General features: G+C 50.4%; 1 protein-coding gene and 1 long non-coding RNA gene across 6 annotated transcripts; both read right to left on the bottom strand.

Annotated features, from left to right (window-relative positions):
- Positions 1–529: 529 nt before the first annotated feature.
- Positions 530–10,603, bottom strand: ETFBKMT (electron transfer flavoprotein subunit beta lysine methyltransferase). 5 transcript variants are annotated; one of them, XM_062195038.1, is made up of 7 exons: positions 10,488–10,603; positions 9,947–10,227; positions 9,359–9,542; positions 9,159–9,266; positions 8,668–9,074; positions 5,300–5,430; positions 530–4,645 (listed from the first exon to the last, which is right to left on the bottom strand). In XM_062195038.1, the coding sequence occupies exons 5-7, from the start codon at positions 8,964–8,966 to the stop codon at positions 4,302–4,304; spliced, it is 774 nt and encodes a 257-aa protein (XP_062051022.1). In that variant the 5' UTR covers positions 8,967–9,074; positions 9,159–9,266; positions 9,359–9,542; positions 9,947–10,227; positions 10,488–10,603; the 3' UTR covers positions 530–4,301. The 5 variants fall into 5 exon arrangements, with proteins under 5 accessions (XP_062051022.1, XP_062051020.1, XP_062051021.1 ...); XM_062195036.1 differs by lacking the exon at positions 10,488–10,603 and having other exon boundaries at positions 9,947–10,481; XM_062195037.1 differs by lacking the exon at positions 10,488–10,603 and having other exon boundaries at positions 9,359–9,521; positions 9,947–10,481.
- A 13,646-nt stretch (positions 10,604–24,249) lies between these two features.
- On the bottom strand, positions 24,250–25,909 carry LOC133762523 (uncharacterized). Its single transcript, XR_009866280.1, has 3 exons — positions 25,836–25,909; positions 25,546–25,652; positions 24,250–24,320 (listed from the first exon to the last, which is right to left on the bottom strand). It is a non-coding gene; the product is annotated as an uncharacterized LOC133762523 (long non-coding RNA).
- Positions 25,910–26,336: the final 427 nt, after the last annotated feature.

Raw genomic sequence — 26,336 nt, 5'->3', positions numbered from 1 at the left:
GTCATTTTAGAGCCCACCGATATGTACATGGGAGACTAAAAAATATTTTAAGTAACATTTGGATACCTCAAGGACATTCTTGTGCTGTTCTTCTAAAAGATTCAGAGGATAACAGAGTTCATGGGTATTTAAACTGAAATCTACTTGACCTCATCAAGTGGATTTACAGCAGTGCTCCGAGTACAGTTTTCTTGAATTTTCTCTCATCCTGCTGAGAAGAGTGGTAACCAGCAGAAGACCCGGAATTTTCAAAGAATATCTTAAGAATTACTTCCTCTCAAGTGCCATCTAATACCATTACACCCTATAATTTCTATTAATTTTAACCAAGACTGAATAAAAATTCGAGGTTTATACTTTTAAAATCCCAGTAGACACCAAGGAAAATTTAAAGCATCAAGGGTTGATTCACTGGGCTATAATAAACTCTGACCCCCAAAGTTCAAGAATCAAGAAATGCCAAGATCCAAAATAATAATAATAATAATAATAATAATAATAATAATAATAATAAAGGGGCTGGCATTGTGATTTAAGAGGGTTAAGTTGCTGCCTACAATGAATGCCAGCATCCCATATAGGCATCGGAGTCCTGGCTGTTCCACTTCTGATCCAGCTCCCCGCTAATGCACCTGGGAAAGCAGTGGAAGATGGCCCGAGTCCTTGAGTCCCTTCCACCCACGTGGGAGACCCTGATCAAATTTCAGAATCCTGGCTTCAGCCTGATCCTGCCCTAGCCATGGAGCCATTTTGGAGTGAACAACTGGATGGAAGATCTCTCTGTCTCTCCGTCTCTCTCTGTAACTTTGCCTTTCAAATTAATAAATATTTTAGAGAGAGAGAGAGAAAGAGATATGTCAGGATACTCTGCAACTTCAACTCCAAAACGCCCATCCAATTATGCTGTTTTCCTGCCTAATCAACAACTTGCCCTTAATTGCTTTTTCCAGTATTTCTGCTATATAACTCTGATCCAGTCTCCTAGGTATCCCAATCCCAGTGGCAGTGCAGTGCATATTATTAGAATTCATTTAATCCAAATGCTACACATACTTCCCAAGCAGTATATGAGAACAAGAGGGTACGTCAGAAGGGCTGCATTTGATGCCTCACTTGTAACATATAGCAGTGGTGTTAGTTTTCTATTAGAGAAATGGAAATAAAGAACATGCTATTAGTATAAAATTCCAATACTAAGTACTAAGATTCCTTCCTACCCCAGCCCACAAGCCATTTGGCTCCCTCAGAAGGCAGCCATTGTTACCAGTCCCTTACTTATCTTTCTAGAGAATGCACACATGTATATACACATTTTTATGTAAATAGTAGTATGCTACATACTTTATTCTTCCCATTATTTTTCATTGGTTTTATAGTGTTTTATTTTTATGTAAAATTCTGACAATGTAGGGCAGGTAGTGACATAACAAGTTTCTTGGTAACCTTAGTAAACCATAAAGAGCCATCATAAGGTGTCAGAGCACAGAGAGAGAAGGAAATTCTGAGTCATTTTTCCCCATGATTGTTAACTGAGGCCCTACTAGGTACTAAATATTACATTAGGAACTTTACATTTTGATTTATACAATAACCCTTTGAAGTGAGACTTACTGAATTTTTTTCTAAAGATTTATTTCTATTTTATTTGAAAGAGTTACAGAAAGAGGTAGAGCCAGAGGGAGGTCCTGCATCCACGCATTCACTCCCGAGATGAATGCAATGGTCAGAGCTGAGCTGATCAGAAGCTGGGAGCCAGGAGCTTCTTCCAGGTCTCCCATGTGGGTGCAGGGGACCAAGGACTTGGGCCATCTTCTACTGCTTTCCCAGGCCACAGCAGAGAGCTGGATTGGAAGTGGAGCAGCCAGGACTCAAACCGGCGCCCATATGGAATGCCAACACTGCAGGCTTGGGCTTTAACCCGATGCACCACAGCACCAGCCTCAGGCTTAATGAATTTTATTACTACTTCATAGATGAAGAAGTTAAAGTTTAGAGAGAACTTAACTAGCCCAAAAATCACACTAGGCAGTGGTGGAGCTTTCTGGCTCCCAAGGACATTCTTAGGGATTGAATAGGATTTGGCTCCCCAGATTCATGTGGACATTTCAACCTGAAAGTCTTACTTGTTGGGGGAGGCGGGCAGTACTGTGGTGCAGTGGTTAAGCCGTCTGCAGTGCTGGCATCCCATATGGGCTTCAGTTTGTGTCCCGGCCACTCCACTTCCTATCCACCTTCCTGCTATCGTTTCTAGGAAACCAGTGGAAAATGGCCCAAGTACTGGGGCCTGTGCACCCAGGTAGGAGACAGCCTGGCCGAGCCCAGGCCATTGTAGCCATTTGGTGAATAAACCAGCAGATGGAAAATCTCTCTCTCTCTTTCTCCTCTCTCTCTGTCTCTTTCTCCATCTGGCCTTCCCTCTCTGAACTCTGCCTTTCAAATATATTAATCAAATATATTAATATATATATTAATCTTTTTAATGGTTATTTTTATTTTCATCTATTTGAAAGGCAGAACAACAGAGACAGAGGACAATATTCCATCTGCTGGTTCACTACCCAAATGCCAACAGCAGCCAGAGCAAGCCAGACCAAAACCCTGGGTCTCCCTTGTGGATGCAAGCACTTGAGCCATCGTTTATTCCCAGGATGTATTACCAGGAAGCTGGATCAGAAGCATAGTAGCTGGCCGGCGCCGTGGCTCACTAGGCTAATCCTCCGCCTGTGGCGCCGGCACCCGGAGTTCTAGTCCTGGTTGGGGCGCCGGTTCTGTCCCGGTTGCTCCTCTTCCAGTCCAGCTCTCTGCTGTGGCCCTGGAAGGCAGTGGAAGATGGCCCAAGTCCTTGGGCCCTGCACCCCATGGGAGACCAGGAGAAGCACTTCTGGCTTTGGATCGGCACAGTGCGCCGGCCGTGGTGGCCATTTGGGGGGTGAACCAATGGCAGAGGAAGACCTTTCTGTCTCTCTCTCTCACTGTCTAACTCTGCCTGTCAGGAAAAAAAGAAAAAAAAGAAAAAAGAAGCATCGTGGCTGGGACTCAGACCAGCACTCCAATATGGGATGTGGGCATCTCAAGTGGCAGCTTAACTCTATGATGCACACCCCCTAAAGTCCTATGTTAATCTTTGATGGATTAAGGGTGGAGAAGTGATCTAATTATGGTGTCTAGGAAGTGGGCCTAGTGGAATGTTTTTATAACACTGAGGATGTAACTCAGAAGGTAGTGTTTGAGAGAGGATTGGTCTTGGGCTGGCATTGTGGCATGGCGGGTTAAACTGCCACCTGCAACACTAGCATCCCATATCAGAGCACCAGTTCAAGTCCCAGCTGCTCTGCTTCCAATCCAGCTCCCTGCTAATGCACCTGGGACAGCAGCAGAAGATGGCTCAGGTCCTTTGGCCCATGCCACACCTGTTGGAGATAAAAGCCAAGCATGTTCCTGGTTTCTCCTTGCTGCCTGGCTCACCTCCACACCAACCTGCCACGACCAGCTCCCACTAGATGTCAGACTCAGGAGCCACGTGGTCTTGGACTTCAAACCTTGAACTGCTAAGCCAGAATAAACCTTTTCCCTGCCAAGAAGCTCCTCCCAGGTATTTTAGTTAAGCAAACAAAAACCTAATACACTCATGTACTCTATACTAACTGCATTATTGATCTTTACCAATAACTTTTTAAAATACAGTATTCTGCAGCGGGTATTGTAGTACAGCAGGTTAAGCCTAGCCTCTTAGAATGTCCACATCTCATATCAGAGTGGCAGTTGAAGTCCCTGCTATTCTGCTTCCAATCCAGCCTCCTGCTAATGTGCCTGAAAGGCAATGGATGATGGCTCTGATTCTTGAGTTTGGGCCACCCATGTGGGAAACCTAGATGGAGTTCTTGGCTTCTGGCTTTGACGGCCCAGCCCCAGCGGTTGTAGCCACTTGGGGAGTGAACCTGTGGATAACATGTTTCTCTGTGTCACCCTGCCTCTCAAACTGTAGATTCTGCTACAGTATCTAATTCCCCTTCACTAGTTAAATTACACCCTACTACCCATAGTCATATTCCTACAATAGTAAAACTAGAAAAGAAAATTATACACAGAGAAAGGTGCATCTGGCATGCACAGAAGTGCAGAACAAGTCCCTTGACAAAGGCTGGCAACACTTTAACTCTTCATGCTTGGGAATCAACACTTGCCATTTAATAAGACTTAAAGATTTACGTTCTTTAAGCTGGAGAATGTGTCCTGTGGGGAAAGCGGTCAGGGGTAAATCCAAAAATGACTATGTTTGTACTTGGAAGCACTTTGACAAGTCAAGGCTGGAAATCCCACACCGAGCTCGTGGTTAGTCCATTGTTTTCCTGCCTGGTAGATTCCGTCAGGGGATATTCCACCACCTTATGCAGCTGATGCTGAATGCTGTGGACCCTGAACTGGGGCCGCCCAGGGTCACCAATCAGCACGCGGGTTCTGTGGGTCCAGCAGCAGTCCTTGAGCCACTGGTGGAGACTGTCTGCCAGGTCCGCATCATAGAACATGTCTCCAAGTACAACCAGGTCCCACCGACCTCGTTCCAAATTCAAAATGTCTTTGGTTAAAATGGGAACAGGATCTAGCTGGTTCAATTCACAATTCAGTGTAATGGCCACTCCTGCAACTTAAAAACAATATAATGAATTAGTATATGCTAGGCTGTTTTGATTCCCTGCTGATGAATTTAAATGATTTAGAAACTCTCCTGACAATGTGGGTATTCCCTTTTTGTTGAACACTGGTTTTTTAGGTAAAGGAAACCTAATATTTACGCCACCATAAGCTACATTCTGCATATTGTAAATATATAAGTGAATACCCTAAAACAAAAGAAATAATACAAGACACCTGGAAACGCTGGATTTTAAGAACATGTGCTAATCTCAATATCCAAGAAACTGGTTTTTACTATGGACAGTTCCACAGGCTTGGGCTTGAGCAAGGCAGCAAGTTATAACTGACACCCTGCTGTGTGTGTGTTTTTTTTTTTTTTAAAAAAAACAGGATCTCCCAGGACTGTATCTCCCCCAGGGGCAGGCGTTTGGCCTAGTGGCTAAGATTTAAGATGCTACTTGGGATGCCTGGATCCTACACTAGAGTGCTTAGGTTCAAGTTCCAGCTCTGCTTCTGACTCCAGCTTCTTGCTAATGCATACCATAGGAAGCAGCAGGAGATGGCTCAAGTACTTAGGTCCCTGCCTCGCATGTGAGAGGCATGGACTGAATTCCCAGCTCCCAGCTTTGGCCTGGCCCTTATTTTTAAAGTATGAAATCCTTACCAGGGTCTATGTCATTGGCCAAAATCCTTGATGCTCCACTCATCTTTGCAGCAATAGCTGTAGCTCCACATCCACTCCCAAGATCTAATATGGATTTTCCTCTGACAACATCAGGATTATCCAAAATATACCTAGTGGCAAAGAGAGAAAATGTGTCTTAGAGAAACAGGAAAAAGTCAGTAAAAGGTATCCCAAAAATAAAAGAGAGAGAGAGAGAGAGAATGACTTGGGGATGACTCAACAAAAAACTAGTGGAAGTTAGCAGAAGAACTTGGTTCAACCTGGACAAGTTTGGCCTGACTTGAGTGAAACATGAAATCAGTGTTCAGGGATGGGCAGAGGCAGCAGGAGAGGGGACCTGGCCCTTGGTCTCTCTCTTCAGCAGCCTTGAAGGAGCTAATTATGTTCCTCACGTCAACATCTTCTCGAAAGGGTGTTAAAGGGTAGGCGTCGTGCAGCCGTAGGTTGGGCTGATGCTTGAGATGCCCACACTGGAGTGCCTTCTGATCCAGCAGCTTGCTGGTGCGCCTGGAAGGCAATGAATGATGGCCCAAGTGCTGGGGTTCCTGCCCCCCATGTGGGAGACCCTGCTGGAGTTCCTGGCTCCTGGCTTTGGCCTGGCCCTGCCCTTGCTATTAACAGGCATTTGGGAAATGAACCAGCAGATGGAAGCTCTCTCCCTCTCTCTCTTACTGGCCCTCTCTCTGTCACTTTGCCTTTTGAATAAAAATAAATAAATCTTTTTTAAAAAGGGGTATTTAGCACTTACAATGATCCAAAAACTACCAAACACTAGGAATTAAGACTGACCAAAAAAAAAAAAAAAAGCTAAAATAGGACTAAGTATACTTGACCCAAAATTCAGCTTCATTTTGATGATTTATCATAGAATATTTGACTCATTTGCTTGAATTTTATTATAATGACCTCTTTTGTTAGGCCAACCAAGGAATGTGGACCAACACTAAATAGTTATCAAACACATGAAGATGGATGAGACACCAAAATAATAAATGTCAGCTGACGTTTGGTGTTAGAATTGGGTATCGAAGAACAGTGGGGACTATGGCAAAGTAGAGTTGTACATGCTCTGGCTCTTTGGGCCAAGTCGCCACCAGAATTCCAGTGTTCCCAGACATTCTTATTTTTCAATACAAAGTAGATTTTTACATGAAATCTAATTTTTTCTTTAAGTTTCACCAGTACAGGCCAAACAAAACACACTTATGGGTCCCTCAGTTTATAACTCTGATTCAGTCTCAAAGAAGTTGACTGAGCTGAAAATCAGTCACTTCAAGAGACGTCTCCTGAACTGTCAGCATTTTAAACCTACGCTGAGGCAGACGTCGGGGACAGCAGTTAAAGATGCCATGTGGGAAGCCCACGTCCCATGCCGAAGGTCCTATGTTTGAGTCCCAGCGCCACTCCCACTTGGGAGACCTGAATTGAGTTCTTGTCTCCTGGCTCCTCTTGGCCCAGTTTCTGGCTGTGGTGGGCATTTGCGGAGCCAGCACATGAGAACAAATGGGATTTCTTTCTCTCTCTGCCTTTCAAACAAAAATGGATACGTTTTTAAAAATAAATGTTGTAACTAAATAAAGCTTGAAAATCTGGGAACACAGCAACCAGAATATTAAATTGTTTGATATCACCTGAAAAGTTTTCGCATTTAAAACTATATTGGGGGCCGGCACCGTGGCTCACTTGGCTAATCCTCCACCTGTGGTGCCAGCATCCCATATGAGCTCCGGGTTCTAGTCCCAGTTGCTCCTCTTCCAGTCCAGCTCTTTGCTGTGGCCCAGGAGGGCAGTGGAGAATGGGCCAAGTGCTTGGGCCCCTGCATCCTCATGGGAGGCCTGGGGGAGGCACCTGGCTCCTGGCTTCTGATCCGCTGGCGTAGCCATTTGGGGGGTGAACCAGTAGAGGGAAGACCTTTCTCTGTATGTCTCTCTCTCACTGTCTAGCTCTATCTGTCAAATTAAAAAAAAAAAAAAAAAAAAAAACCTATACTGGGTGGGGTATTTGGCCTGGCAGTTAAGATGGGAACGCCCCACATCAGAATCCCTGGGTTTGGTCCCCAGCTCTATCTTCTGACTCCAGCTTCCTGTTAATTCAGACACTGGGAGGCAGCAGTGATAGGTCAAACAATGGGGTTCCTGCTACACAGATGGGAGACCTGGATTGAGTTCCTAGCTCCTGTCTGTTGTGGGCATTTGAGGAGCAAGCCAATGGATGAGAAATCGCCGTATGTCTGTCCCTGTCTCTCTCAAATAAACAAACTTCTAAAAAATGAAACCATATACAACATGAATTTATAGGCTACACCATTCCTTTGAAACAGAGTGCTTATCACCCTTTTTGTTTCTGTTCTATAACCTCAAAGCATAAACAGATGACATCATTTCCCAATCCTAGATGAAGGCTCATGGAAAAGCACCTGCCTTTGCTTCAGCAGTATTGATAAAATTTGGCTCTGTGAGAAAATGCCCTGAGAATACCTGTGCAGTGTGGAGAGCTGGGAGGAGACGTTAAAAATGCGGATTCGGGGGTGGGGGGGGGCATAGCACAGCGGGTTAATCTGCAGACTGAGATGTTGGCATCCCATATGAGCATGTTGGAGTCCCAGCCTCCCCACTTCCTATCCAGCTCCTTGCTACTGTGCCTGGGAAAGCAGTGAAAGATGGACCAAGTGCTTGGGCCCCTGCCAGCCAGGTGGGAGACCTGGATGGAATCCCAGGCTCCTGGCTACAGCCTGGCCTGTCTGTCTGTTGTGGCTATTTAGGGAGTAAACCAGCAGACAGAAGATCTTTGTGTCTCTATCTTTCTCTTTCTCTCTATCACTCTGCCTTTCAAATAAATCTTTAGAAAAAAAATACTAATCTTGGGTCAGAAGGTGAAAACAGCATGCAAAAATATAGCTAAATTGCTCTAAATGTAAAAACAAGAATCCTTTGGGGCTTGGAGTTCTTAGGGGGTGGAATTACACTTTTATTTACTCTTATTAATAAGGAGTCCACTTCTCCAACTGCCAAGGAGTTCTGGCAGTAACCTATTGCACCACCAGTCTTCCAGTTACGATCCCTGTCCTCTCTCAACTTAACTGAGAACCCAGACTCCTGAGGCCCTCCTGTTCCTGGCAAAGGCCAAAGCCGGACAGGCGGGAGCTGTTCCTAGAGGAGACAAAGGAGACAACTCTGTTCCCCAGGAGACGTAACATCCACCTTGCTTTGGGAGGCAGTCACCGTCTCAAACCTGTGCGGGCCTCCGTGCCTTCCGATGGTTTTGGTGGGGGCAGCCGTGTTGGAGGGAGCTGAAAAGCCAAAGGATCTGTCATAGCCCTGCAGGTTCACCACCCAGCGGGGCAGTACCTGGACAGGGCTTGGCCTCCAGGCCAGTAGATTGCCCAGTAGGGTTCCCTGTGCGGCCACAGGTCAGCCTTTTCCCACCAGAACTTGCATCTGGGGGTCAGAAGTCGCAGCTGGATTTCGGGAGTGAGGCTGCCACAGCCGGTGACTTCAGTGTTCTCCTCCAGAAAAGCTTTCAGCGCTGGGTCCAGAGAGCTGCCCGCGCAGTGGCCCCGGGGCCACAGGGGGAAAGCCCCGCCTCTGCCGGCCCTCAGGAGCCTGCAGCCACTCCCTGAGGCTCGCAGACCGAGCTGCAAAGCCATGAGGCCTCCTCCAAATCAGGGTTCCGCGGATGTTACGTGGTCAGGGCTGCTCCTCACGGAAGTGCAAGGTCTGTCTCCAACTTGATCTCAAGCAGAAACTCTGGGTCTCTGAAAGCAGAGAATACTGACAATTTCAAGGCTGACCAGCATCTCCACATCCTGAGATAAAAGACTGCAGTACGAGCTCCATACCTGACGATTCACGAGTGCGAATTCTTCCATAGGAACGCCTCGGGCCGTCTACCTGGGGAAATCGTCTCTTAAAGGGATGCCTCTTCACAGCAGAACGCTTTGCCTAACCTAGAGGAATGCGTAAATTAAATGCATAAGCATTTAATTTTGAGCAGATCCTCAGGAAAATGCCTCTTCTATAAAATAAGGTGTAGCTTTACCGTTCTTTCATGCATTTTGCAAATGAGTTCTGCTTAAGCAGGCATGGCGGACAACTAGGCACAAAATACACAACAGTCCCTGAGTTCGCGAAGCTTCATTGTACTGCTGGGACAGGGCAGTCAGCGAGGCGCAGCTGTTGCCTTTCTGAAATCCAGCGGAGAGCTGTGGGGTTGCAGAATTATACTGTGGGCAGATACACAAATACTGATACACTGTATCACTAAAGAAGGTGGACTCATAAAGTGATACAATCAAGGTTCAGTTCTTTCTTTGAAAAAAAAAAAAACCCTATGGATTTAACTGTAATAAAAACCATCAACTCCCAAATCTCCTTCTGTAAATATCTCTGTTGACTGGATTTTACAAAGTCTGGTCTGAAAACACATATTCCGATAGCAACAGCTCCACACAACTAAGTAGGAATGACAAACAGCAACTTAAACACAAATTAGACACCCAGGTGTTTGGGGCTCTAGGCTGTTCTGCAAACATATGTAAATCAGTCTTTTTTAAAAATTACATAATTTTTTTATTTATTTGAAAGGCAGAGGGACAGACAGATATCTCCCACTCACAGGTTCACTCACCAAAAGCCATCAACAGCCTGTACTGGGCCAAGCCAAAGCCAGGAGCCTGGAACTCAGTCTAGGCCTCCCACATGGGTGGAGGGGCCCAGGTGGAGGAGCCCTGACTGCTGCCTCCCAGGGTGCCCACGAGCACGGAGCTGGAGGAGGGGCAGGCCCTGAGCTGCACCGGATCCGGGCTGTCACCTATGGGATGTGACATCCAACCAGGAAGGCGAACGCCTGCCGCGACAGGTCCGCTCAGGGATCAAAAGCCGAGCCGGCGACAAGGCACAGGATGCGGGCTGGGGGAAAGACAGGATGGGCTGTGGCGAACGTACACTCCGCATCCGGCAGGAACTGCTGCCGGGTGTTCCAATTGCTCGATCCCGAAATCCAGTTATTTACACTTAATTCCCACGCTCGATTCGTGCACGGCAGGTCCTAGCCCGAGAACAGAGTAGCCTTCCAGGGGGCATTCGCCGTCCCACCGTGATGGCCTGGGGATCCCACGCTCCGGGAGTCCACCTTAAAGGGGCAGGTGCCGGCCGCCCTATCTCCTCACCTGGATTAACCAGCACGGAGCGCACAGAGCTCCAGCGCCACTGGCGCTCGCGGCGCGCGGGGCCCGCGGCCCGTGCGGAGGCTGGCACGGAGCGCGCGGGGCCCGCGGCCGGTGCGGAGGCTGGCACGGAGCGCGCGGGGCCCAGGCGGGCTGCGGGGCCCGGCTCCGCCCTCGCTCCCAGCAGCGCTCGCTGTTCCCGGCGCTTCCTTCAAAGGGCAGGAAGTGCGCAAACGCAGGGGCGCCCTGGGGCATCGGTGCAATGTCTGCCGACCTCTGAGCTCTAAAACCAGTCCTTCTGAAGCGTGGCCTGTAGCATTTGCTGCGTGCCAGGCACACCGCGGGCCCTGCGCAAAGCGTAGGGAGTGGAGCCCGGAATAAGCCCTTTAGGACGCTTGCACTGGACTGCGTTTCAGTCGTCACGGACCGCCTCGCTGTTGTAAGAATTTTCCTCCGTGCAAAATGTAAATCCTTCTGCACCTCGATCACTCCCCTTCTGCACCCACGTGTCCGTCTGACCTTCCGTGCTCCCAGGAGCCACCGCCTCGCCTGAGCTGCGGCCCAGGAGCAGCACCAGTCGCTGGGGTTCCCGCTTTCCCTGCGGAGTGGAATTCAGGAGCTTGCGCAGGGAAGTGAAACCTGAAACCCCTTGTCAGTTGCTTCCTTATAACGGATGGGATTCGGTTTCCTTGGGACCTGCACTCATTAACTTCTGGGCTGCTTTTTATTTGCAAGGTATTTATTCACCTAATTTTATTTGGAAGCCGGATGACAGAATCGTCCATTTACTGGTTCACTCCCCACATGCCTGCAAACTCAGGCTCAGCCAGGAACTCAGTTCAGGCCTCCTCTGTGGGTGATGGAGACCCATAACCTGCTGCCTCCCAGGGGTGCATTGGGAAGAAGCTGGATCAGAAGGGGAGGCCTGACTGTGTCCCAGGCACTCTGGTGTGGGTGCGGGCCTCCCACACAGCGGTTTAACTTCTGCACCACAAGGCCTGATATTGCTCTTTAAAAATTTGCTGCTGGGGCCAGCATGGTGGCACAGCCGATGAAGCCGCTGCCTACAGCCCAGCACCGCATCTGAGCCCTGGCTGGAGTCCTGGCTGCTGCAGTTCCAATCCAACTTCCTGCTAGTGTGCCTGGGTGGCAGCACATGAAGGTCCCAGTACTTGGGCCCCTGTCAACCACATGGGAGACCTGGGTAGAGTTTTTGGTGTCTGGCTTTGGCCTGGCTCAGACCTAGCTGTTGTGGCCATTTTGGGTAATGAACCAGCAGGTGGAAGATCTGTGTCTCTCTCCCCTGACCCCCACCTTTGTCTCTCCCTCTCTCTGATGCTGTGCCTTTCAAATAAATACTAAGTAAATCTTTAAAATAAGTGAAGTTAGCTGCTTTGGAAGATCTTTGTTTTCTCCTCTACTAACAACTTCTGATTTTCACACATTGGATACTCTCCCTAGCAGTAAACCTTAGTACAGGCTCAAGAGCGACTCGTCTAAGAAGTGTTTGCAGCTACTGCCCATATTCACAGTGAATAGCTCAAACATCCCTATTGCTGCTCAGGAAACCAGAGGGAAGAGGCAACCTTAGCATTTCTTTAAAAAAAAAGAAAAGATTTATTTATTTATTTATTTATTTGAAAGCCCGAGGGCTGAGGGGTGAGAGACAGATTAACAGGATAAGTTCAGAGAGACACTTTGTTCTGGGGGCCTTTCAGGAACCGTTTTCTGAGCCAAACTGGGTATATTGAAAGTAGGAGTTTTTGCATCTACCTTTCTGTGATACAACAGTTCAATAAACACTTTTCTTATCATTCCAGCAAATGAGGTACCTGGAATGATGAGCAAAAAATAACTTCCTTTGCCATTTTGTACTATGTATTTTGTAATATATGTAATTTACATAATACATACATACAACATATAATATGTAAATCATATATGTAAATCATAATATGTAATATATAATATGTAAATCAACAGTTTGTTGATTTAAACTTACAATACATTTAAACTATTTAAACTTACAATACATTTAAACTATTTAAACTTACAATACATTTCAGTGCAATTTCACACATCAGTCTTTTTTAAAAATATTTTTATTTATTTATTTGAGAGGTAGAGTTACAGACAGCAAGAGAAGAGACACTGAGAAAGGTCTTCCATCCTCTGGTTCACTTCCCAAATGGCCTCAATGTCAAGAGCTGAGTCGAATCAAAGCCAGGAGCCAGGATCTTCTTCCAGGTCTCTCACGTGGGTGCAGGGGCCCAAGCACTTGGACCATTTTCTACTGCTTTCCCAGGCCACAGCAGAGAGCTGGATCAGAAGAGGAGCAGCCAGGACTAGAACTGGCGCCCATATGGGATGCTGGCACCACAGGTGGAGGATTAGCCTACTGCACCACAGTGCCAGCCCCCACATATCAGTCTTAAGATGCAAATAATGCATACATTAAATTATACCTAAACAAATGTGATTTGCCTGTCATCCCACAGTGTGTTTCTCACCAGATATTTTTAAAAATGGTTTATTTATGTATTGAATTTTGAAAGGCAGTCCAATAGAAAGAGAGAGAGAGAGAGACGTTCTATCTGCTGGTTCAGCTGCTAAATGCCTACAACAGCTAGGGTTGGGCCAGGCCAGAGCCCGAAACCAGCAACTTCATCCAGGTCGTCCACGTGGGTGGCAGGGGCCCAAGTACTTGAGCCATCACTCGCTGCTCCTCAGGATGCACCCTGGCCAGGAGACTGAAGCGGAAGCGGGATTCGAGCCCAGGCACTCGCTGTGGGACGCAGTCCCCACGCAGGGCTCTAACAGCCTGCCCCCTCCCAGACTGTTTCCCTGGATCTTGAGCCTCCTTCCAGCTTCTCTCTCGGCAAACTGCCCTTGCAGCACATCGTCAGCGCCACACCTGCCTGTGGGAAGCCTGGGGTTCCTCTCCCCAGTCCCTCCTCTGTGGTTCGTGGCTGTGGCTCCTTCCGTGGTCTCCAGGCAAACTTTCCCCCCCTGCTCCCCACACCCAGCCCGCTGGCCCTTTAAAACTTGTTGGCTGCAACAGGAATGGCACTCCCCCGGGAAGCTCTGCGGCGTTCTGCTGACGAAGCTATAGTGCCATCTGGTGATAAACTAGCGGAACACCTGGCGCGTATGGCGCTGACTAGATGTTGGCTGAAATAACCAGTTTGTTTGCAGGATCGAAGTGGGAGTTAATTCTGAGCAGGCTGCTTCGCAAACGTTGGTCTGGTCCCAGGCTGTGTGCGTTTTCTTATAGGGAGGGTATATGCATCGAGTCGGATTTAAGGAGCAGATTTACGTCATAATTAATCCCACTCAAAATCAAAGACGCAGGACAGGCATTATGGTGCAGCGGCTTAAGCCACAGCTTGGCAATGCCTTCCCTGCCATATGGGAGTGCTGCTTTGAGTCCCAGCTGCTTTGCTCCTGATCCAGCTCTCTGCAGAGGCACCAGGGAGGCAGCAGATGACGGCTTAAGTGCTTGGGTTCCTGCCACCCATGTGGGAGACCCAGATGAATTTCCTGGCTCTTGGCCTCCCACTGGCCCAGCTCAGCTGTTGTGGCCTTTGGGGAAGTCAGCCAGCAGATGGGAGATATCTCTCTCTCTCTGTCACTGACTCTCATTCTTACTCTGCCTTTCAAGTAGATGAAAGATAAAAAATAATAATAATAATAAAAAAGCAGAGAAGAGGGGCATGTTTGGCATAGCACTAAAGCCACTGCTTGGGATGCCTGCATCCCTTAGGAGAGTGCCTGGGCTCAGGTCCTGGCTCCAGCTCCCTGCTAATGTGTACCCTGGAAAGCAGCAGGTGACGGCTCCAGTACTTGAGTCACTGCCACCCATGTGGGAGATTCAGATGGAGTTCAGGGCTCCTGACTCCAGCCTGGCCCAGCTCTAGTTTTGCAGGCATTTGTGGAGTGCAACCATAGATGGAAGGTGTCTCTCTGTCTCTTCCTGCCTTTCAAATGAACAAAAATAAATAAATGCAAAATAAAGAAGCAGCTGTTAAAAAGACAAGGATCAAAGAAGAGAGCAAAACATTTGGCCTAACAGTTAGGATGCCTGCATCCCACATCAGACTGCCTGGGGTTGTCTCTCCGATATGGCCAAGGCGAATCCTGGAAGGTAATAGCCGTGGCTGCAGTAATTAGGTCCCTGCTGCCCTTGGGGGAGACCTGGGCTGCGTTCCCAGATCCTGCCTGCAGCCCTGCCCTGCTCCAATTGTTGTAGACTTTTCAGCACTGAGCCACTCACTGGTTAGGAGATTTTTCTCTCTCTTCTCTCACTCTCTCTCTCTTTCTCTTTCTTTCTCTCTCTTTCTCTCTCTCTCTCTCTTTCTCTATCTCAAATAAATTTAAAAATTCTTTTGAAGAATTAGTTGCTGGAAGGTGTGTAGTTAAGCTGTAAACTTGCACATCTGGGATGCCCAGATACATCACTAACAGACCGGCTCTTTGGTATCTGGAATGCAGCTTCGTGTGGAAACTTAGTTTTGTTGGGGTTCCCCCCCCCCGTGTTTACCTTCTGATCAAGGTAAACAGATTGTGAACGGAGAGTTGATATATTAGATCTGGAAATCTGTCTTCAACACAAGTTCTTATGTCTTTTTGTTGTTGTTATGAAATATTTATGTATTCAAACAGTGGAGTTACAGAGAGGCAGAGACAGAGAGAGAGGTCTTCCATCCACTGGTCCACTCCCCAGATGGCCGCAACAGCTGGAGCCCTCGGCTGTGGCAGGTGAACTGTGGTTCCCCACGTTACCATTTATTCCTTCAGTTTTCCCAGAGAGCCCTAGAGAGCTCCTTCACTGCCTCCATTGCGCTGCAGAGAGATTAGGTGGGATTTTTTTCAAGTGGGAAACATAAAAACCAAATTTCTTTGATGCTGTCAGAGCGGTTGCTTTGCAAGGAAAGGCTACCCAGCCAGCCAACAGAGACAAAGTAGTAAGAACACATTTGTCGTCCCACAAGGAAGAAAATGAGTTAAATCTATTCCTAGAGAGTTAAAGGGCGCAAAGGCCTTGGTTCATATCAGTGTTGTGTCTTTATGGTGTTCCTAGGAGTATGGTTTGGGCTGATGGATCACGCTCCAGTGACACCCTCGGAAATCCTGTGGAAGGTTCTCCTCAAATGCTTATTTTTTTAAGGTTTTTTTTTTTTTTTTTAGATTTATTTATTTTACTTGAAAAGCAGAGTTAAAGAGAGGGAGAGGCAGAAAGAGAGTTCTTCCATCCACTGGTTCACTCCCCAAATATCCATTACAGCTGGAGCTGGACCAGCCCAAAGCCAGGAGACAGGAGCTTCTTCCAGATCTCCCACAAGGGTACAGGGACCCAAGGACTTGGGCCATCTTCTACTAGGATCTTCCTATGGAAGATTCGCTCCCCGCCCCCCTCTCTGCCTTCCAAATAAATTAATAATAATAATAATAATAATAAAAAGCCACTCCAGGCTGTCCTGACCTTTCATACTTTTGATCTTTGCATGTAGTAAACTTGGTACCAACGGATGATGGAGCTGAACCTGCCCAGAGGTTCCTGCCACCCACTGAGCAGTGGGCAGTCTTCACTGGGCACCTCGTGTCCATGTGGTTTAATCATACTTTATTCTGTTTTCTCCAGTTTCAATTAAAAAGGAGAGAAAAATTTTATAAGTAAAGATAATACGTAGACCATATAAATAGAGTACACTTTGGGCGGCTGCGCTGTGACATAGCAGGTAAAGCTGCCGCCAACAGTGCCGGCATCCCATATGGGCACCGGTTCAAGACCCGCCTGCTCCACTTCTGATCCAGCTCTCTGCTATGGCCTGGGAAAGCAGCAGAAGATGGCCTAAGTCCTTGGGCCTCTGCACCCACGTGGGAGACCTGGAAGAAGCTCCTGGCTCCTGGCTTCGGATCGGCACAGCTCCAGTTGGGGACTGAACCAGCAGATGGAAGATTCTCTCTTTCTCTCTCTCTCTCTCTCTCTCTCTCTCTCTTCCTATGCTTCTCTGTAACTCTGACTTGAAAATAAATAAATAAATCTTTTTTAAAAATAGAATATAATTTGAACAGAGACGGCTCTCAGAGGAACAGAGCCTGAGTCACAGTCGAATGTCTATTGACCAACTGTGGCAGAAAAGAGGATGACCAGAGAAGACGTGCCAGCTACTGGAAGTTACATCTGAGGACAGTGTGCTAAAATGAAGAATTTCCTCATCCATGTCACCTCTCTGGGGGACAGAAAATCCTGAACAGGTAAATTCAGGCATAGTATTCAGGTCCAAACTTTCCACTTCAATTTTTAATTTTATTCTTTAATTTTTATTTATCTTATTAATTATTTGCAACTTAGAGACAGAGAGAGTTCCTACAATCTGGGACTTGCTCCCCAAATACCCGCAGCCACCAGGGTTGGCCAGGCTGAAGCCAGAGCCAAGAACTGGGCACCCAGGCTGGGTCTGCCACGTGGGTGGCAGGGATCCAAGTACGTGAACATCCATTGCTGCCTCCAGGATGTGCAGTAGCAGGGAGCTGGGGTGGGAGGTCTGAGGGTTTTTTTTTTAATATATATATATACTTAGTTTATTTATTTGAAGGGCAGAGTTAGAGAAGAAGGAAGGGAGTGTGGGAGTGAGAGAGACAGAAAGAAAGTAAGAGAGAGGAATTTCCCATTCACTCGTTTACTGCCCAAATGGCTGGTGCTGGGCCCAAGTACTGGGACCGTCTTCTGCTGCCTTCCCAGGCACGTTAGAGGCACATTAGCAGGAAGGCGGACTGGAAGTGGAGCAGCCAGGACATGAACTGACTCTCATATGAGAAGCTGGCATCCCAGGCCACGGCTTAACCTGCTGCTTTTGGTTCTTAGAAATGTTGTACCTGTGTACAAGAGTAAGGCCAGCACACAGCAAGGAAGCCAGTGGGTCACGTGGCTCCCTGTGTTGGCCACCAGAGGGCACCATCGGCTCAATACTGCCTGACTCTGGGCCCAAAAAACAGAGGCAGGGTCTTTCCCACGTGGTTTGAGGAGGAAAAAAGCAACCTGCCGTTGAAGGATCCATTCAGCTGGGATCATGACACATTAGATGTCATAACCTAGAGGCTGCCAGAGAGTCAGGATGTCACTGGGTTTTGCCGGCTCGATCACATACCTTGTGTAAGGGTTTCCCTGCTTCACTGACTCCCTGGGTTCTCCCAGGGGCCTGCGGAGCTGTGCCAGCCTGACCCAGCCCCAGCAGCCACATCTGCCGACCTGGCTGACTCTCTGTGCGGTCTGGAACACCCCATCTCCGTGAGACTCTGACCGTGGCCTTTCATGTCCTCAAACAAGATAAGCTGTCACCGTTACAGCTGTGTGCCTAGGAGCTGTTGACGGTGACAGGGGTCAGAGTCTAGACTGCACCAGACTCTCGGGCAAGGACATGGAGGCTGCTCAGCCCAACTCAGTTCCCCCGCCCCTAACCCCACGCGGGCTGAGCCCGTCAGTTTGCTTTCCGTACTCAACACCCTCCCTCTTGCTCACAAGCTGCCCTCCGGCACTCTAAACCACGGGAATGTCGGGGGCGTTGCGGCACAGCAGGGCAAACCACCACCTGGACACCCGTGTCCCTACCGAGCTGCTGGTTCGAGTCCCTGCTCTTCCACTTTCCATCCAGCTCCCTGCTGATGCACCTGGAACGCAGCAAACTATGGCCCAAGCTCTCGGGTTCCTGTCACTTACGTGGGAGACCCAGATGGAGTTCCTAGCACCTAACTTTAGTTGGCAAAGCCCCAGCTGTTGTGGCCATTTGTGGAGTGAACCAGCATATGAAAGATCTCTCCCCCACCCCCTTCCAAGTAAATAAAAAACATTTTTAAAAAATCACCAGATCGGGGCCGGCGCTGTGGAGTAGTGGGCTAAGCCTCTGCCTATGGTGTCAGCATCCCACATGGGCGCTGGTTCGAGTCCCAGCTGCTCTACTTCTGATCCAGCTCTCTACTATGGGAAAGCAGTAGAAGATGACCCAAGTCCTTGGGCCCCTGCACCTGCATGGGAGACCCAGAAGAAGCTCCAGGCTCCTGGCTTCGGATCAATTGGGGAGTGAACCATCGGATGGAAGTCCTCTCTTTCTTTTACCCGCGTGCGGCCGCCCTTTCCGCGGTCAGCAGGCCAGAAAGCAGCGGGGGAGGGGCCAGTGCTGAAATTGCCCCTGCAAGGGACACTAAATACCAGCAGGTGGAATTTCAAGTCTGGTTCATTTTTTTTTTTTAATGACTCTTTACAAAAGAAAGATTTATTTATTTGAGAGGTAGAGTTGGTGGGGGGGTAGAGGGAGAGAGAGAGAGAGAGAGTAAGAGACAGAGAAAAGTATTCCATCTCCTGGTTCACTCTCCAAATGACCACAATGGCGGGAGCCAATCTGAAGCCAGGAGCCAGGAGCTTCTTCCAGGTCTCTCACGTGGGTGCAGGGGCCCAAGGACTTGGACCATCTTCTACTGCTTTCCCAGGTCACAGCAGAGAGCTGGATCGGAAGAGGAGCAGCCGGGACTAGAACTGGTGTGCACATAGGATGCCGGCGCTTCAGGCCACGCGTTAACCCGCTGCACCACAGCGCCAGCCCCCAAAGTCTGGTTCTTAACAGAGTGCACCTGCTCTCTGTAGTCCTCCTCTCCCTGATTCTGGCTCCTGGGCTGCAAATAGAGAAAAGACGATGCCAGCCTCAGGGTGGGTCAGTGTGGGAACTAGACACGCAACACGCGAGAGAGGTTTATTATTGCTATTTATTACTGACTATGTACCAGGGTCCTTTAAAAAGCTCGTGGGGAAAAAACAAAAGATGTTTACTTTGGTGCAAAAATGCGACATCTATACATTTTGCTGCACAGCACTTTTCATTAACTTTTTGAAGGCCACTCACATGCACGGATTTCAAAGTGTTGTACAGCAAAATACAGTTAGCTTTTCATTCCACGTTCCGTGGAGGTTTCTGAAGCACCCTCACACGCACCTGCGTCAACGCCACCTCCCTGCCCCGCGGTCGCCCGCGCGCCCATGGACGCCCGGGGCGGACGGCGGGGTCTCGGCTGCTCGCCCGTCCGCACGGCTGGCTACGTCGCTCGGCTGGACCAGCCGGCTTAGGCGCGGTGCGGGACCCCGGCTGCAGCCTCCCCGCGCGTCCCGGCCGCCGACGGAAGCCGTGCGGAGCCGGGCATCCGCTTCCCGCTCCAGCTTCCTGCTCGGGTCGCTGAGCCTCTGCCACTCATCCACCCACCCGCACTGAGTGCCCGGCTCGCAGTCTCCGCAGACGCGGGGAGAGCTGACCACCTCCCCTCTCCATTTCGGGAGGAGCCTGGGCTTGAGCTCTGGGCCTCCCACCCCCCGCCCGGTGAGACCCAGTGGAAGATCCAAATGAAATGAAACCGTCTGCAGAAGATGGGCGCTGGGGGGTGGTGAAGGAGCGGGGGAGGAGGAGAGGCCCCAGGAAGGGGGTCCCAAGGGCGAGGGGCGCACACCGGAGGGCAGGTGCCTGGGGCTGCAGCAAGTGTGGGTGCACACTGTGCGACAGCCAGGGCAGAGGAAAGCGGGAGAGGGTGTTGATAGGCTCTGAGTGTCCGTTAGCTGCTTTGAGGGCGTGCACGGGAGGAGGGCTGCTCTGGGCACGGGGGAGCCGTCAGAAAGCGGGGGGCACTTTGGTGCTTGGGTGCCTGGAACGATTTTTGTCTCGCAGGTGGCTGGAACGACGCAGCCGCAGGTGCGAGTCCTCGCCAGGAGAGGGCGCGGTCGGGCTGCTTGTCCCAGACCCGTGGTCACCGGGCGAGGCGGCTTGGGCCCCGGAGGTGGGCACCATGGGCGGGCCGCTGGTGCTGGGCTAGCTCGCAGCCGACAGTTTCTGGCCCACATCTTCCTGTCCATGGGGGTACCCGGCCCGCGCCGGACATCCCCTCCGAGAGCCGGCGGTTCAACGCTGGAGCCACGGCCTTGGACGGATTCGCCTCCGGCTCTGCGGCTCGCCGGCTTCTCTGGGCTTGAGTTTCCCGGGACAGCGTGTACCGGACACTTGAGAGAGTGGCCGGCGCCGGGCTCGGGGGAGTCAGAACCGAATTCCTGTGAGGCTGCGGCTCCTAGAAGGACCTCAGATGGCTCGCTGATGGACAGCTGATGGGTCAGCTTCTGTCTCCGGTTTGTCAGATCGAAAAAAAAAAAAAAAAAGAAAAAAAAAAGAAAAAAACGGCCAGGGACAGGCACGGGGTGCAGTGGCTGAGACCCTGCCCGCGGCGCCCACGTGCCATACTGGGTCCCCGCTCTGATTCGGAGTCCAGCTTCCTGCATCCTGGGAGGCAGCCGTGATGGCTTAGGTCCTGCCACCCACGCGGGAGGCCTGGATGAGGTTCCGGGCCCCAGCCACCCAAGCGGGAGGCCTGGGTGGGGTTCCGGGCCCCAGCCACCCACGCGGGAGGCCTGGGTGGGGTTCCGGGCCCCAGCCACCCACGCGGGAGGCCTGGGTGGGGTTCCGGGCCCCAGCCACCCACGCGGGAGGCCTGGGTGGGGTTCCGGGCCCCTGCCACTCACGCGGGAGGCCTGGGTGGGGTTCCGGGCCCCAGCCACCCACGCGGGAGGCCTGGATGGAGTTCCAGGCTCCTGGCTTTGGCCTGGCCCAGCCCCTGCTGTTGCAGGCATCTGGGGAGTGACCCAGAAGATGGAAGATCTCTGTGTATCTTTCAAATAAATAAACAAAAATTTTAATAACGACAAACCCCAGACTTAGCAAGGAAAGACCTTTATTCAAAAGGGGGCTTGGGGACGTGTTGCAAGAGAAGACTGATCCGACCTCGGGCTGGCGGCAGGGCAGGGGTCAGGTGCAAAGGGTAAAGGGCCAGGAGGAGCCGCAGGCAGGGAGGGGGCGCAGATCGGGCTCGGACCCTGACGCCAGCCTGTCCCCAAGGCTGCCCGCTGGCTGAGGCTGCCGGGCGTTCAGGGGCCTGGGGGCCGGAGAGAAGCTTCTCCAAGGTCTCAGTAACGGGCAGCTTGCTCCTGTCCTCTGTGGGGACAGCCACGCAGCTCACCATTTAGGAGCCAAGACAGGGGAGAGCGAGGGCTTGCATGTGCCTAGGCCGAGGTAAACAAGCCGGTCTCATCTGAGTCACACGGGCAAAGGCTGCCTGCATTGCCCAATTCCCCCGCTTCCCAGGATCTCGGCGCTCAGGTCAAGCTCAGCCTTGTCCGGTTGCAGAAGCGTTTCCTGTTGCTCACTTCCGACGGGGGCGGGGGGGAGGTTTCTGGGTGCTGGAGAGGGGCTGGGGAGACGCTCTGACCATTTGCGACCCCACTGGGAAGCAGGACTCTTTGGTAGCGTGTGCGGTTCTTGGCGTTTCTCTCTGGCCCACGCGTGGATCAGTGAGGAATAGCCTGGAACATCACGGGAGCCGGCCCCAGTGCAGGCACGGACACTGGGCCTCAGCTGGGCCCACGTTGGTTCTGGGGCCCTTGCTCGCGGCTGTGGCCGGGTCCCTGCCTTTAGCTCAGCACTGACACCTGTGCGCCAGGCTCTCTCTGCCTCCATGCGGGTCTGTTCGCCCTCTCAGAAGGCTTCAAAGGCGGCAGGATTGGCTCCCCCTGTATACACTGTGACATCTCTCTGTTTTCTCCTTTTCCCAGCCGTCTGTGGTGCAGGGAGTCAGTATGAGGGCCGCTGATGGCTCCTGCCACAGAGCCGGGCAGCCCTGTGTTGCCTGCCACTCGCTGGCCTTCCTGGAAGCCGGCCCGGCTCAGGAGGAGACCTTGTGAGGCCACAGCCCCAGCTGCACTGGCCCTCGTGAGCATCTGTATTAGATGCACCTGCCAGGCCCTGCAGGCAGCCTTGATTTACTTTCCCTTTCTGGAGGCGAAGGAATGGAGCCGGCTGGTACTAGCAGACGATGGGAGCCGATCCTGAGGATTCATGAAAATGCTCAAAATCCAAGGGGAAGAGGGAGCAGCCACCCTGACTGCAGCCCCCACAGGCCCAGCCTCTCCCCTGCTCCCTCACATGAGTGCAAGGAGTTCCACTGAGCTAGGAGCCCAGCTCCCGGACGGCATGAAACATTCTCCACTCCACAGTTGGAGAGCTATGCAGAGACCTTTTCCTTTACATCCTTTTTTTTTTTTTTTTTAAAGGTTTATTTATTTATTTGAAAGAGTTACAGAGAGATAAGTTGAGGTGAAGAGAAAGAGAGAGAGAGATATCTTCCATCTGCTGGTTCACTCCCCAACTGGCTGTGATGGCTAGAGCTGGGCCAATCCGAAGCCAGGAGCTTCCTCTGGGTCTCCCATGTGCGTGCAGGACTTGGGCATCTTCCACTGCTTTCCCAGGCCATAGCAGAGATCTGGATCGGAAGTGGAACAGCCGAGACTCGAACCAGTGACATATGGGATGCTGGCACTGCAGGCGGCAGCTTTACCCATTATGCCACAGTGCCAGCCCCTCTTTACAAGCCTGGGAGGTTCTAATTCAGAAAGAAAGTTAAGTTTTCATCCGTGGCTCTCCTGCCCTCCAGAGGCCACTTCTGCTGGGACCTGGAAGGAGAAGCAACAAAGCATCTAGAAGTGTCCCTGCATCTGAGATTGGAGCAACATGAGCACAAAGGTAAGAGGCTTAGAGGGGAGGCGTGGACTAAACAGGGGTGTGTGGTGGACCAACTGTGTAGTCACGAGTTCACACGGACCAACTATAGTCACAGAAGTCTTTTTTTTTTCCTAAAAAAAGACATAATCACAGAGAGGGAGAGGCTGAGGCAGAGAGAAGTTTCCCACCTGCTGAGTCACTCCCCAAATGGCTGCAATGACCAGGGCTGGGCCAGACCTAAGCCAAGAGCTCCATCCGGGTCTCCCACATGGGTGCAGGGGCCCAATCGCTTGGGCCATCTTCTGCTGCTTTCCCATGCACATTAGCAGGAAGCTGGATCGGAAGTGGAGCAGCCGGACTTGAACTGACCCCACAGGGGATGCCAGCACGGCAGGCAGTGTATTAACCAGCTGCACCACAACGCCAGCACCGGTACATTTTCTTAAACGTGGGAGGCACAAGGGGTAAGAAAGAAGGAAGCCAGCGATGGTGAGGATGTGAAGTCCCCGGAGGGCCCTGCAGTGAGGATTAGTTCTCGGAAGAGGGACGCGATTGAAACGCCCTCGGAGGAGCTGGATGTTAATGCTCAACCCTAAATGCTGAAACTTAGAATCAGTCCAGAGGACGCATGCTTGCAGGGCTGCACCTTTGAGGGCAGAGGCTCTCCCAGGACACGGCAGAACACATGAGCTGGCTCAGTCCTGCTCAAAACTCTGTTTAAGTTGGGGAAAAGCAAACTTGCTTTTTGACCTGTGCTTCAAATACCTGTTACTAAGTAGCTCCCAAAAAGCTGAGTGGCTTCATACAACCATTTATTTTCCCCATGGTTTTGTGGATAAGGAACTTGGGGAGGACTCTAGTAGACAGATTGTCTACCTGGCTTTATGGGGGCAGTGAGGTCCAGAACATACAAGGGAACTTCAAAAACTTTGTGCAGAAAGTAGAATTAAAAGGTAAGTTTATGGGGATGCAAAGGTTTCTGGAAATCCGTGCACACGAGAGGGGTCCCCAGCAAGCTCGTGGAGGATGCCTGCATATTGTGAAACCGCCCTGTGTGGGTATGCACACTGGCAAGTGGCGTCTCTCCTGGTGTCTGATGTTGCGATGCTCCTTGGATTTTTCTTGCTCTTCAGCTAGCACTGCAGCCCCCGGGGCCTTTTTGTCAGGCTTGGACTTAGCAGGGCAGGGTGGGCTCCCAGTAGTCAGACTCCCAGAAGCAGGAAGTAGATGCCAGCAGGCTGCTGAAGGGCTGCCCCTGAAACAGGCACAAGGTCACTGTCACCTGTCGTGTTTCTTAGTGGTCAAAGCTGTCAGAGCCTGCGAGAGCTCAAGGGGGGTGACAAGGTCACGATGCAGAAGAGCACTGGGGGCTGCTGCTGTGGCACAGGAGGTTAGACCACTGCCCCGCGGTGCCAGCATCCCATATGGGTGCCAGTTTGAGTCCTGGCTGTTCCACTTCCCACCCAGCTCCCTGCTAATGCTCCTGGGAAGGCAATAGAAGATGGTCCAAGTGCTTGTGCCCCTGCGTGCACCTGGGAGATCCGGACGAGGCTCCTGGCTCCCAGCTTCGACCTGGCCCAGCCCTGGCTGTTGTGGCCATGTGAGGAGTGAACCAGTGGATGAAAGATCTGTTCTCCTCCTCTCTCTGTAACTCTGACTTTCAAATAAATAAATAAATCTTTTAAAAAGAAGGAAAGCAATGGGATCCAGAGACATGAGGATTCTTTAAAAGTCCTTGGAAAGTGTGTGTTATGGGCAAACATACATGAATTTCAGCATCTGCACCAAATGAAACTTAGTTTAATTCTGTTTTTCCATGAGTTTTTTGAAGTCCCCACCTATTGTTGTAGTCATCTTCAGACAGAAAATGTATTTATTTGAAAGGCAGAGTTAGAGAGAGATGGAGAGACAGAGATCTTCCACCTGCTGGTTCACCCCTCCCCACCAAGGCCACAACAGTCAGGGCTGGGCCAGGTGGAAGCCAGGAGCCTGGAAGACCACCTGGTCTCCTTCACAGGTGTCAGGGAGCCAAGTATTTGGAGCCTCTGCTGCTGCACTCCCAGGTACATTGGCAGGAAGCTGGATCCGAAATGGAGCAACCGGAACTAAAACTGGTGCTCACGTGGGATGCCGACTGCACAGGCAGTGGTTGGATCCACTGCGCCACAACACCAGCAGCCACGACTTACACTCTTATCCTTACAAAGTTATGACATGGAAATAATGCCAAGAAAGGGATAAATAGGGAGAAGTTCATTTCAGCTTCTGTAGCCAAAAGAAGTCAGGAACAACCTTAGTGTCTAGGAATAGAGTCTACGAATAGATAAGTGGCGAGGTAAATTATCGCACAGCAATGAGCAAGAGTGTGGAGCCATAATAATTAAGAAGATTATGAAACAGCATGAACAAATGTTGCTATGAAATGAGAGACGTGAAATTAAGCACATGCACGCGATAATTACGTACAAGGCTGTTTGTACCTGGACAGAATCCGCAAAGCAGTAGGTGGGGACGAATGTAATGGGGCTGTGTGGTAGGATTGCGCCTGCCTGGCTTGTCCTCCTTTACGGTGACAGCTTCATGAAAACTGAGCACGAGGAGAGAAGAGAATTACAGCTTGACGTGTCAGAGCCCGGCACTGGGCAGGTGCGTGCGCGCCAAGTGCGGGAACAGCGGGACTGCAGGTCTCCTTTTCAGTCACTCAGATAAACTGCCGGCTCAGAGGATCAACACCCACTCTTCTACACCTAATCTCCTGTTTGCCTCTCACCTTTGGAACATGGATCATCACGGAAGTCATAGTGTGTTCGTCTTGCTGTGTTCCGGAGACTGCTCGGGATATGAAACGCTTTCTAAAGCTGCTGGGACACAGAAATGGAATGTGTGTGTTTTTTTTTTTTTTTTGACAGGTAGAGTTATAGACAGAGAGGCGTCTTCCTTCCGTTGGTTCACCCCCCAAATGGCCGCTATGGCTGGCGCTGTGCCGATCTGAAGCCAGGAGCCAGGTGCTTCTTCCTGGTCTCCCAGGCAGGTGCAGAGGCCCAAGCACTTGGGCCATCCTCCACTGCTCTCCCAGGCCACAGCAGAGAGCTGGACTGGAAGAGGAGCAACCAGGACTAGAATATGGCATCCATATGGGATGCCGGCACCGCAGGCTTAGTAAGATTAACCAAGTGAGCCATGGCACCAGCCCCGGAATGTACTATTTTAATCTTGTTTAAAAAATGTGTTTCTTTGAGAGACAGAAAGTTCCCATCTGCTGGCTCACTCC

This window comes from Lepus europaeus, chromosome 6 (genome assembly GCF_033115175.1).
Source record: "Lepus europaeus isolate LE1 chromosome 6, mLepTim1.pri, whole genome shotgun sequence".
NCBI classification, from domain to species: domain Eukaryota; kingdom Metazoa; phylum Chordata; class Mammalia; order Lagomorpha; family Leporidae; genus Lepus; species Lepus europaeus.
Note: the sequence above shows the minus strand (reverse complement) of the source record. Positions and strands in the feature narration are given on the sequence as shown.

Coding starts and splice junctions, on each gene's coding strand:
- ETFBKMT (XM_062195038.1), bottom strand. CDS start 8,966: ATGGCTTTGCAGCTCGGTCTGCGAGCCTCAGGGAGTGGCTGCAGGCTC. Junction 5,431..8,667: donor GGAGGCCAAGCCCTGTCCAG/GTACTGCCCCGC, acceptor CTTTGCCACTAG/GTATATTTTGGATAATCCTG. Junction 4,646..5,299: donor GGCCAATGACATAGACCCTG/GTAAGGATTTCA, acceptor ATTGTTTTTAAG/TTGCAGGAGTGGCCATTACA.